At 44.2% G+C, this 12,811-nt stretch overlaps 1 protein-coding gene across 2 annotated transcripts in view; it reads right to left on the bottom strand.

Moving 5' to 3' along the window:
- The window catches only part of LOC142088639 (antigen WC1.1-like), a 70,080-nt gene that overhangs the window by 13,147 nt on the left and 44,122 nt on the right, over nt 1–12,811 (bottom strand). For both annotated transcript variants that reach the window (XM_075164156.1, XM_075164149.1), the window contains 8 exons: nt 12,168–12,482; nt 5,765–6,079; nt 4,954–5,016; nt 4,553–4,867; nt 4,322–4,357; nt 3,878–4,015; nt 3,480–3,575; nt 406–558 (listed from right to left, as the gene is read on the bottom strand). In XM_075164156.1, coding sequence (XP_075020257.1) covers nt 406–558; nt 3,480–3,575; nt 3,878–4,015; nt 4,322–4,357; nt 4,553–4,867; nt 4,954–5,016; nt 5,765–6,079; nt 12,168–12,482 — 1,431 coding nt within the window. The remainder of the gene's footprint in view (nt 1–405; nt 559–3,479; nt 3,576–3,877; nt 4,016–4,321; nt 4,358–4,552; nt 4,868–4,953; nt 5,017–5,764; nt 6,080–12,167; nt 12,483–12,811) is intronic.

The raw sequence follows: 12,811 nt of genomic DNA, 5'->3' as shown, positions 1-12,811 counted from the left end.
GAGGGGAGATATGTTAACGGTCTTCAAGTACTTAAAAGGCTGTTACAAAGGTGAATGCAACTCCTCTATCTCCATGGTCATCATAGTAAGAAGTAACAATTTTAATTTGCAGCAGTGAGGACTTAGGTTAGGCCACAGGCAAGAATTTTATAGCTGTAAGGAAAACACAGCATGAGTATAGATTACCTGCAGAGGTTGTGGAAACGCTGCTACTGAATGGCTGTAAGAACAGAATAACAAACATCTAGCTTACACTCTTCATGTAGGTAGGTAGTGTTCCTTCCTGACAGTGGTTAGATAAAACCTAGGTTGATCCCTTGAGGTATCCTCCACCTTGATTTTCCTTGAGTTCAGTACAATAACTATAAATTATGAAAACTAACAGCACTGCTCTTCTGGCCTCACCTGTCCGTGAATCCTTGTTTCTGTCACTTTCTTCAGGGATTCCAATGGTTTCCTGTTCATTCTGCTCAGAAAGAGAAGCATCTTTAGGTCCAGGAGCTTCTGCCACATCATCATAACCATCTTCAGGGGTATTTTCAGGCAGTGGAGAGACCTCTGAAACAGTACAGGTATTAACTATAACAGGGAGAGATCTTCCACTAGAGAGAGCAGTAGCTGATGATCCAGAGATAAGGGCCTGTAATACTGACAGTGTCATGATGACAATGAACAATAAGAAACCAAGAATCCTCCTGAGGACTCTAAAGTATTCCAGACAAAAATGATATAGCTCCAATAATTGTTATACATTGCTGTAACAAGTAGAAAGCAGAAATCAACATGGAGGAAGGACAGGAGAGGGAAGAAGATCTGGAGAAGGAGACAGTTAGTGACAGGGTTTATTTCAGAGCAAGCTTCCCCATTGCATTTCATAATTGCACAATGACAAATTACTCCTTGTTTATCTCTGTGTAGGACTTGCTTCCTTGTCTTTTCATTGCTTTAACCACCTTCTGTTAAATTTCTCTGAAATGGTCTTGCTAAGTAGCGACCCTTGGCCGTTTGCCTATGGACACGTGGCTACAAACTTAGGCCAAACCTTTGGAGAAAAATATCTGCAGTTCTGCTTCTCTTTTCCAGGCTAAACACCACCAACTCTCTCAGCCTTTCCTCATAGGAGAGCTCTTCCATCCCTCTGATCATTTTTGTGTCCCTCCTCTGGACACGTTCTAACAGGTCCATGTCTCTCTTCTGCTGTGGACCCCAGAGCTGGATGCAGCACTCCAAGTGGGGTCTCACCAGAGTGGAGTAGAGGGGCAGAATCACCTCCCTCAAACTGCTGGCCACGCTTCTTCTGATGCAGCCCAGGATACAATTAGCTTTCTGGGCTACAAGTGCACATTGCTGGCTCATGTCCGATTTGTCACCCACCAGTATCCCCAAGTCCTTCTCCACAGAGCTGCTCTCAATCCATTCATCCCCCAGCCTGTACCAATCCTGGTGATTGCCCCAACCCAGGTGCAGGACCTTGCACTTGGCCTTGTTGAGCTTCATGAGGTGAGGTTCATATTCGCCCATTTTTCAAACCTCTCAAGGTGCCTCTGGATGGCATCCCTTCCCTCAAGCGTATCAGCTGCACCACTCAGCTTGGGGTCATCTGCAAACTTGCTGAAGGTGCACTCGATCCCACTATCTATGTCATTAATGAAGGTATTGAACAGTACCGGTCCCAGTACAGACTCCTGAGGGACACCACTTTTTACTGATCTCCATTTGGACATTGAGCTGTTGACTGCAACTCTTTGGATATGGCCATCCAGCCAATTCCTTATTCATTGAATAGTCCATCCATCAAACTCAGTTCTGTGAGTAGCCAGCTCTCTAATTCCTGAGGGGCAGCTAGCTCTGTGGTCTGTACTTAACTGGAAGCCATCCTTCAGAGAATATCAATTTTCACTGTTTTATATGTGTCCATATATGTCCATATGCACATGGACATAAAAATAATACATATATAAAATTAAAAGTCAATCAAAACGCTCCTGTTTCACTTTTTACGTAGTACTCAATATTCAATCTGAATAAGAAAAAGAGACCTTATTTGGAATAATTGCCTTCTTGATGAGAATTTCAAAGCAAGTAAGGAAAAGAAAAACTTTTAGTTTAATTTTAAATAATAAAAAACCTTAATATAAGAATAACAATAGAAAATAAAATTAAAGACATAGCACAGCAGAGAGTCAGGGATATGGGCAGCTGAGGTCCAAAACTGTTCATGCCTTTGGCAGTTGATCTCTCTGAGACCAGGCAATAGCTAAGAGAGCTTTTTGATCAGCTCCAGGAAAATGCAGTTCTTCTCCAAACACTTGCTCTCCTTCAGCTTTTTAAAATTAGAAAGACCCCACATCTGGCAAACTGCATTTTCTTCAGATCACTCGGATTAAAATTCCCTAATGAACTGCAATGGTATGCCAATGTTCTTATTTGGAGCATGTTTTTCCTCTGTCTTAATTCTCCCCATTTATCTCAGAAATGAAGCAACAGCTTATAAGCTGTTACAGTTGCAATTTCTGGGAGAAGCAGTTGTCAAATTGTTGGATTCATGTGACTGGATCCTGTGAAGAGTGCAATACTAACAGCAAACATTTATTTTCAACTTCTCATATAGAAGAGAAGACTAGCACTTGTATACGAGATTGTATGACATTCTTCCACCACAAGAGGTAAACAGAAATTTTTGGTTCACATCAAAACATCACTAGTGGACATGAAGTGTAGAAATAAAAAAGTTTTAATCACCGCTAATGCTTTGGAAATTAGCTACCCTGATTATGGGTCTCTTTCTTTGTAGGGTCCCCATCTTCCATTACCTTGAGCTGCTCCAGGATCATTTTCTTCATCGCTGTCCCCACTATAAAACTGTGCCTTTGTTTTTGAACTCTCTGAATAAGAATCTAGGCAAATGAGAAGGAGTGTGATATCAGATTAAACTCTCCTTAGCTGCTAAGGCTGCATCATGAGAAAGAGAGTAGGTTACAGTAAAAACACCCAAGTCAAGCAGATTCTTGGGCAATCAGTATTACTCCTGCAAAGTAAAGGGCTTACAGTGGGGTCCCTCAGGGGCCCCATAACACCTCTCGTGCCTCATGGGGGAGGCAAGCCACAAAGGGACAAAAGCAGTCAACAGGAGGAAGCCTACAGAGACACATAGCTACTGGGAGGGAGATACAAATGATTCCTTTATTTGTTCCTGCTTTAAATAATTGCAGCGAAAGCCTTTTTTTTGTTTGTTGTTTTTTTTTTTCCTGTTTTTTTTTTGTTTGTTTGTTTGACCTATACTGATCTATGCTTTATGGTGAGGACAGCGCAAAATGAATTGTCCGTAGGAAGGAATTGGCAATCCAGTGGGCTGGAAATGCCTCTCCTCAAACCTAGGAATTTTCAGTTTACCAGTAGATTTGGGAGCTGCAAAGTATCAGATTGGGATCTGGGCCACCAGGAGGAATTTTCCCTTGACAAGAGCAAGACACACAGACCTGAGAAGCCAGTCATGCCCTGCTTTTCCCTCATCAGGTTATAGTCGATCTCTTCATAGACTGCCTCAGAGAAGGGGTCATAGGATTGTCTGGAACCTGAAAGTAAAAGGCAATGATCACTCACACAGTCTCTGCTCATACCCAGGCTGGGTTCATGAAAAGAAGAAGTGAGCTAAAGGGGTCTACATGGCCTGGTTGGTACCCATAAAGTCACCAAGAGGTGCTGACTGAGGATAAACACTGCTGGGCACATTCACCGCCAGACGTAAGTGAAAATCTCATCATTGTGGCAGCAGATGCCATTCATCTCAGTCAGCCATCCCCCCAGCCTCCTCAGCCAACTAAACATTCGTCAGCCATGTCAGGGAGGCATTTCATACCAGTCCTGAGGGACCCACCTCTCTGCTGTGCCCTGGCACGTCGGATCTGTCCAGCCAGAATGGCAAGGACCAGGCAGAGAAGAGCCCCCAGGATAATGCAGAGGATGACAGGCATTGAAATTCTCGTGTTGTCTGTTGCAGGGCGACGGGGAGGATCTGAATGGAAATGAAGAAGCAACAGGCAGAGAATCAGGAGACCCAAAGGGCTGCTCCTCTGTAGCCTCCTGCTGTGCCTGTGCTAGCAGGGTGAGGCAGGTCACCTGCTGCCCAGTTGTGGGTCCTGCTCAAGCAGCTAGAATTCAGCAGCTGGGGATCGTGCCACTTGGCTCTCCTTTACAGAAGGCTGCGGGAGATGCTTTCTGATGAGCTGGAATATACTGCTGTTTTACCTGCTATGCTGTATCAGGGACATTAAATCCTCATTTGATGGGAGAAAGAAAGGGAGAAGAAGGAATGTTTTACCTGCTCTAGTGGGCGATGCTGTTGTTTCTGTCACACCTGTGAAAGGAAGGCGAGTCCAGATTAAGGAAAAGGCAAGTGTGAAAAATAGTGAGAACATCTTCATATCATTTGTGAGGTTCTTGCAGTCAAAATTATGAAGGGACTAGTCACTGGGATGTACGTCTGACACAATATTCCTCAATCCACCTCCTTCCCAGATATATGTAATGAACCAAAGAACCAGTCACTAACCAGAGCAATCCACAGCAGCATCTTCCTTATGATCACAGTTTTTGCCGAACAAGGGCTTGGCAGGACAGTCCCAAAGAGACAGCTCTGTTCCTTTACAGTGCACCTTCTCCAGCCAGATGGGACCAGTCCCTTCCCCAAACGCAGCTTCACTCAGAGCAGACACGGCAGATCCACAACCCAGCTGCCTGCATACAACATTAGCATCTGCCACATCCCAGGAATCGTCACAGACTGTTCCCCAAGAACCTTGGTGCCAAATTTCCACTCTGCCTGAACATCCATCCTCTCCTCCTATGACTCGTAGCTTCTCCCTGTCTGCAAAACACAGAAACTTTCTGTATCGCTGAAACAGCAGCAAGTCCCATAGGGACCAATAAGGAGAAACAAAGAGGTAGAGGTACCTGAACAACTTGTAGAGTTTGGACACTCAGCAAATGTGGCTGGAGACGTTGCCTCTTTTCTTCCTGCAGAATTTAAATACTGAAGTAAATAATCTGATTATTCTCTGAAAAGAGTGAGGGAGTATAAAATGCCTGAAAAATAATCATCAAGTTATTTTTTTCCTATAATATATATATATATGGCCTATTTAGTACTTGGTGGATCATTGTTTGGCTATTGCTGTGAATTAAATAATCTTCCTGATGGCTGTGCTTTCTTTCTTCTTGTGTGAGGCAGCTGTAATCCCTTTCAGGAGATCTGAATGCCTTCTAGAATTAATTTATATTATAGTGTGAACCCACAGGTATGAAATACTGTCATAAGAGCAGGCATTAGAAACAGACCTTTAGAACTGAAGAATTCATACACTTGTCCATGGCTATGTGCATGCATGTGTGTACATGTACATATGCACTGATATGCCTCCATACATGTAGAAACACATGCATGCCTCTAGACTTCTTGAGAAGTCTGATCCCAATTCAGATCTCACAGACTGACTGTGCATCATAGATTTTTGCTTTAAAAATATGCAATGGCACCATTGTATCAGGGGCTTCCCTGGGATTTCCACTGTGTAACTGCACTGGGCAACACTCATTTACATCAGGGATATAGACAAAGAAAAATGTTTGTGCCATTTGCATGAAACTAGAAATAATATATACCAGATAACAAACAAACATGAGGTAATTACTACAGTGTCCATATATGCATGCATAGGTTTATGTATATGTCTGGAGAGTGCTGTACAGATGCATTTCTAATTACCCGTGCAAGAAATATGGGTCTCTTCTGCTCGGTTATCACATGACTGAGGATCCCAGGGGTCTGACTGACATTGCCAGAGAGAGCTATGTTGCTCAGTGCACTCAATGTGGTCCAGCCATGTGGGCCCAGAACCTCTGCCATATTCGAAGTCTCTTGCGATTTCCCCACCATCTCCACAGTTCAGGTGTTTGCACACAGTTATTGCAGTGAGTTGAGACATACGATTGGAGCAGATGCTCCCCCATGTCCCATTGTAGAAAACTTCTAGCCGCCCAGCACAGTCATTGCCATTCGCCAGCCTCAGAGCCAGGAACTCTAGAAGTGAAGACATAAAAATGGAATTAGAGGGGCCTGATTCTGCTAGGAACTTGGCTGTGATAAGTGAAATCCAGAATCTGCTAACAATCCTGTTCATCACTCTGAATGAGAAAGTGCCAGAGGAAACCACTCCAGAAGTGACAAACACTTAAAACCAAAAATTGTACAGTGATCCTCTCTGGTTAGCTGTCATTCACCAGCATCTACTTAAACAAATAACAGTGATGGCCACACCCACAGTTGCAGGCATATTTCTTTGCTATGTTGAAGCATAGGTCCCATGTGCTCCTCTGATTTGTTGAAATTTTGGTGTGCAATGACTTGTTTACAATAATTTCAGAGCCAGCTGGAATGGCTCCCCTGCAGAAGCACAGGGCACAGCCTCTGGAGACTGAAACCCCTTGCCTCTGTGAAACAACTATTTAAGAAGTGTTTGAACATACAACCATTATAAACTCTACTTTACCATCATCATAATCATAAAATACATGCATTATAAACTCTACCCTTAGTCCCAGACAACAGGTATTGACATTGTAACAATGTGCACATATAGTCAATAAAACACTACCTCTCATTCTGGGAACCACATTAGAGGACTTAACATCATATTAATCTCAACATACATTTATTACAAAATTCAGACCTTGTCCCTGCAAAACACGTGAACAAGAATATAGTTTATGAGGTAAAGTAAGATTACTCTCTTCTGTTTATGTAAAGGCACACATCTCATCGTTCTTTTTCCAAAGACCAAGCAGTAAGTAACCCTGCTCTTCAAACAACAGAGACTGCTTTTTTAGGGATTTCATCCTCAAGGCTGGCTGGAGGATCACACAATTGAGCTCTGGTTTTCTTTTGGGCTTCTATGACAAGTTCCTAGCTCTAGGTTAGCTAGCCATGCAGCTTCCTGGAGGTGAGGAATGTGAGGATGTCATACATTCCTTGATAGACCCTTTCTATAGTGTTTTTAGCATGGGTTTAAGTAAACCATTGCACAGCTCTGTTTTTCCAGCTGTCTGGCGATGTACCTGCTCTACTCATTCTTGAATGGTTGTATTTTTGTAATGACTTACATTGTCTGATTCCTGCCTAAGTGGCATTTCATGGTGTCCACAGATATGTTTGTTTATTCCTTCTATCGTCAACGTGTGTTTGCTGTCTGAGTGGGGAAAGCTTCTAGCCACCCTTGTAATGCTCTACCACTATGAGAATATAGCATCTGCCAGTGGTGCTGGGGAGGAAGGGGTTGGTCTATATAATCCATTTGCCAGGCATCTCCAAACATTCATTTCTCTCACTATGCATACTGCTTCATCATTCATGCTGTATGTTGTGTTATTCCACAGACGTCATGCTACTAATTGCTTGCATTATATCTTCCCAAGACAAGCCTAAGCAGCCTTCTCTGTCCTCGATCCCTCGCAGCATGCTCAGCAGTTTCATAGGCTCATCTACCTAAAAATAGTTTTCTTTTATGGTCCCATCCCAAATCTCTACTGACAGGTTTAGCCAGCTGGTCAGCTTGGTTGCTGTGTTTCTGTTCTTGAGTTGCCTTTGAATTTGGGATATATCGCATTATTAGCATGACATACTAAGCAGGTCTTTCTTCAAGCAGCTGTTGTACCACTTTCCATACTTCTGCTCAAAATGGTTTTCCTCACTGCTGCCAGTTATCACGATTTCATTCTTTAAGCGATTTCCTTACCACATTATTCACCATCCAGGATTCTGTATACGTGGGTGTGTTGATGCTCCCAAGTATGTTCCAAAGCTATTTTCAAGGCCTTTCAAACTTCTTCAAGTCTTCTTCCAGATGGCAGCTTCTCCTGTAGAGGGGTTCCAAAGATTTTCATCTCCTGTTTCCTGCTGTGCTTTTACAGGATCCTTCAGTGAACAAACTCTGTTGTTTATTTTCAGTACTTAATTCATCATATGCTAGAGTTTCAACAGCCAAAGATGTTTGGTCTTCCTCATACTATTGATTTGCTGGCCATTGACTTAGTAAATTCAACTAATCCTGGTCTGGAGCTTGAACCAATATGTGCAGATTGGCAAAGGGCCAGTAGCCATTTTTGGCATGTAGTTGTGGTTGCTCTTCCCTCAGTAGTTTTGAGTCCTTGAACCTAAAATTCAGGACAGCTAGTCTAGGGCATAACCACAGTGACTACTCTGCACTCACTTCAGTGGCACTCAGACACGATCTGCATATGCAGCTAGGACTTCTTGTTCTAGAGGAGAGTAGTTATTTTCTGCTCCTTTGTGGCTCTGACTCCAGAGTTCCAACAGTGTCTCTTATCTCTTGAGATGCTCATTGCAACAAACTCCATTTGATCCTTTTCTTTTCTGCACGTGTATATAACAATTTTGTAATATTGCTACCTACCTATATTGGTCCTAATGCCATGGCATGGACTATCTTCTCTGGAGCTGATCAGCTCCAAAGCTTGCTGGTGTTCCTCTTCCCACTCAAAATGAGGCTTATTTCAGGTCACTGATATATGGGTTTTGTCAATTGGCTCTAACGAGGGATGTGCGTACATCAAAATCCAGTAACGCCCAAGAAGGTCTGGGTTCTTGTTTATTGCGTGGAGGTCCATGGTGCTTATCCAAGCAATTTGGTCAGCTGGCATATATCTCCATCCATTTTGCATGCCTAAAACCTGTATTTCTTGGAGGGCCCTTTTTACTTTGGAGTGATTAATGGCAAATCCAGCACTGAGAGAGGTATCATAGAAACATAGAATCACAGAATAGTTTGGGTTAGAAGGGACCTTTAAAGGTCGTCTAGTCCAACCCCCCTGCTGTGGGCAGGGACATCTTCAACTAGATCAGGTTGCTTAGAGCCCCATCCAACCTGACTTGAATGTTTCCAGGGAGGGGCATCTACCACCTCTCTGGGCAACCTGTTCCAGTGTTGGAACACCCACCTCATTGTAAAAAATGTCTTCCTTATATCTATTCTAAATCTACCCTCTTTTAGTTTAAAACCATTACCCCTTGTCCTTTGGCAACAGGCCCTGCTAAAAAGTTTGTCGCCATCTTTCTTCTAAGCCCCCTTGTAAGTACTGAAAGGCTGCAGTAAGGTCTCCCGAAGTCTTCTCTTCTCCAGGCTGAATAACCCCAACTCTCTCAGCCTTTCTTCATAGGAGAGGTGTTCCATCCCCCTGATCATTTTCATGGCCCTCCTCTGAATCCACTCCAACAGGTCCATGTCTTTCCTGTGCTGAGGGTTCCAGAGCTGGATGCAGTATTTTTCCAAAAACCCAAAGACTTCCTGTCCCATCCATCCATCTCCAGTGGTCAAGAAAGTCAATGCTAAGGATGACAGGGGCAGCAAGGCCAGTAGCAACAAGTAAGGTGTACCAAACCCATCTATTCAAGCTTACGTTCCCTTCCTCCAGAGCTGGGCATGTTTCTCCTCTAGTTACTCCAAGAACTATTTGTTTATCACTGCTACACAGAGAGGACAATAAGGTGCACTGAGCGCCGCTATCATTAGGTATCCATGAAGGCACAACATTGCTGAGGCGAGGGTGCCTGGCTGCCTTGTCTGGAAAGTCTAATAAATTTGGTTAGCTTCATTCACTGCCAGGCCAGGGGAGAATCCCCTGATGCAGTAAGTTCAAAGCAGTTGTTAGAGCAGTATGTGGTCCGGAAGTGGGAGTACCAGAAGGGAATGGTTTAAATAAGCTCTCACCTCTATCCTGTGCTTACAATGCTAGGTCTATGAAGGGCTTTTCCTCCCAGTGTCTCATATTGTCTCCCTATTCTTTCAGATACATCCTAAAGTCCCAGTGTGTAGGAGGGAGACATGCAGAATTCTCATTCTCCCTTCATGTTTTTCCTGAGGTTGACCATACTGCTGGATCCTCGGTATTATCCTCATCCATGCTGTTAGCTTGCAGTCTTCTTCTGGCACCCTCACTCCAGAATGGTATACATAAGTCACTCCTTGATCAAAAGGGCATCCCACCAGGTGGTACCAGAGGGTCATTAGTAACTGTGCCTAGCCATTGGTGATTTCAAGACTTAGCATTAGTGATCACAAACTTTTCAGGGTTCCTCTCCCTTTGCCTGTAACCACACTCCAGCAGTTCAGGAAACTGCCATTGATTATCCCCTTCTTCCCGGTCCTTTCAAAGGGGTATTTTGTTTGTAGGATCAGCAGATTAGGCACCGCTCAACATATCTTTCCATAAACTGATCCCAAAGCCCTCCTACATTGTTCAGGACAGTGTTTACAAGCGGCTTATGCCCAAACTCCCCAAAGACCTGCTGTTTCAAGCTTTCAGCTGTATCTCATCTACTCTGGTATCCCAGCAATGCCGTAGCCACTGCAGAGCAGTGACTGTAAGTTTCTCCACACTTCTCTGTTCATTTACCCTCAGACTAAATACCCACTGAGTGGTCACAGTCTGGGGACCAGTGTACCCTTTTCTGTAGGGCTCCTTAATTACTGTAACTAAGGCTGCCTGAAAGGACTCATTTTTTAATTCATCATCATGAGCCTCTTGTTTCCCCTCTCAAAATGTCAGGGTCTCTCTCCAGGTCAGCCAATTTAAGCTCTAGGTGCTCCCACAAGCAGCCCGAAGCTTGCGATTTGACCATTTCAGTGCTACTAGCTGCTAACTTCTAACCAGAATCCTCCCTTTTGTGCTGAGCGGTAGTTAACACCACTTTTACCAGACCATTACTCTGACAGAGACTGTCAACCAGATTCCCCAGTTCTGCTAAGCTGTCCTAGTGCCTCTTGAAGTCCTGCTGTGAGCACATGGTAGGCTCTAGTGTACCCCACAGCAAAGCAACACACCACTCTCTTGGGGTTTCACGGGCAACATAACCCCTTTGCATCTCCCAGGCTGATATTCTTGGACAGAAAAATATCCAGGCTCCAGGCCACTGGAGTTCTTCCGAATCACCTTCCCCTCCAACAAAGTCTGTCACATTTTCCATTTTCTACCTGTTTACACATAGTTCGTACCCCTCCACCCCCCCTCACCCCCCACCCCCCGAACTATGGGTGTAGCACTTTTACACCACACCATGGCAAATTTCTAATATCAGAATCAAGGCTTCTCTGGGTCTTCGAATTCACTACAATTATTCCAGTCCCAGGGCATGCCAGGTACTAGTGTTGCCAGAGTGTCTCCCGTGTTTACTGTCTGCTATCATGGGCAAAACAATTTCCCCTTGGGAAATTTAACTTAATTTTTTTTTTTTGCACTTAAGATAATCTTAATTATTGCTTTGGGTAATGAGGAAAAAACCAGAAAACATTAACAATTAAACAAACACTGAGGGAAACACCTTTTAACCACTCCATTAGTCCTAACTTGCTTTGTTTTCCCTCCCAATTCCTTTAGTGAGGGTGGCAGTGCAGGAGGTTGTGGTTTTTTTTTGCTGTTCCTTGCTTCTTATTCATTTTCCTCTGCTCCGGCATGGGTGCTCCACAGGCTGCAGTCCCTTCAGGGGTTGTACCTGCTCCATTGTGGGCCCTCCTTAGTCTGCAGTCCCTTTAGGAGTGTATCTATTCCAGTGTGGCTTATCCACAGCCCACAGTCCTCTCAGAGGCATACCTCCTCTGGTATGAAAACTGTGTCTCCAGCTGCGTCCCCAGCAGTGTCTTTTCCCACTTCTCCTTCCTTTCTGCTCTCTCTTGCAGCTGCCATTCTGCCTTAAATACGCAGGAGCAGATCCACCATATGCTCCTCTGATTGATCGATGCTTTGATGCACAGTGGGTTGTTTCCATTGGTTTCAGAGCCAGCTGTAACTGACTGTAATGGGCACGTGGCAGTGGATGACCTCCTCCTGCACAAGGAACACCCACAGTCCCTTGCTGTGGAAACCTTTATGGAAACCCTCCAATTTATCCCCCACCACTCACTTTTTCTGTATGTGTGTTAACGCAAAATAAGGACTTCTGTAGACCCTTTGCATCTTGGTGGGACCAAGGGAATGTGCTGACCAACTATGCTTGTAGTCAAGAGAGAGCAAGAGGCTGTTCAAGCAAGTCTCCACTATTCTCTGCTTCCTCTTCATGTAACCCTCCCCTTTCAACCCAAAGGATACTTTGGACACACCTGAGCACAGGACTCCAGCATCCTCTTTGTGTTGGCAGTTGTGCTGGCCCCATGTCCTAGAGGGACATGACCAGAGATCAGATTCAGCCCCAGTGCAGTTCACATCATCCAGCCAGATCTGTCCTGAGCCTTCACCATAATGAGCAGAGACAAATGCCTTGATGGCATGTCCACATCCCAGCTGTTTGCAAACAACATTAGCATCTGATAGATCCCAGTTATCATCGCAGATGGTGCCCCAGATGCCATCATGATAAAGCTCTACTCTCCCAGCACAGCGCTTTGTTCCATTCACCAGCCTGATCTGTCTGCTACCTGCAGGAAGAAAACCCAGCTGTCAACATGCAATATAATAATAATGCACAGGTCAGCGTAATGGCTGGATGTTTGAAACATTTTTAAGGCATCATGTTCTTGTTATATTCCAGTTGTTCTGTTATGGTTTCTTGGGCAGAACCCCTGTGATGCTAAAGCCGCAAAAAGGGAAAGGCCTACTCCTGCATCAGGTAAATGTTTGAGTAATTCCTGTGAGATGTTGCAAACAGGAAGGAGTGTCTAGTCATACTAAGTATATGCAGAGAACACCTTATCTTAGAAAGCCTGAAAAGCTGTTTTCTATCTAAACTCATTTAGTTAGACAGAGA

This window comes from Calonectris borealis, chromosome 1 (genome assembly GCF_964195595.1).
Source record: "Calonectris borealis chromosome 1, bCalBor7.hap1.2, whole genome shotgun sequence".
NCBI lineage: Eukaryota > Metazoa > Chordata > Aves > Procellariiformes > Procellariidae > Calonectris > Calonectris borealis.
Note: the sequence above shows the minus strand (reverse complement) of the source record. Positions and strands in the feature narration are given on the sequence as shown.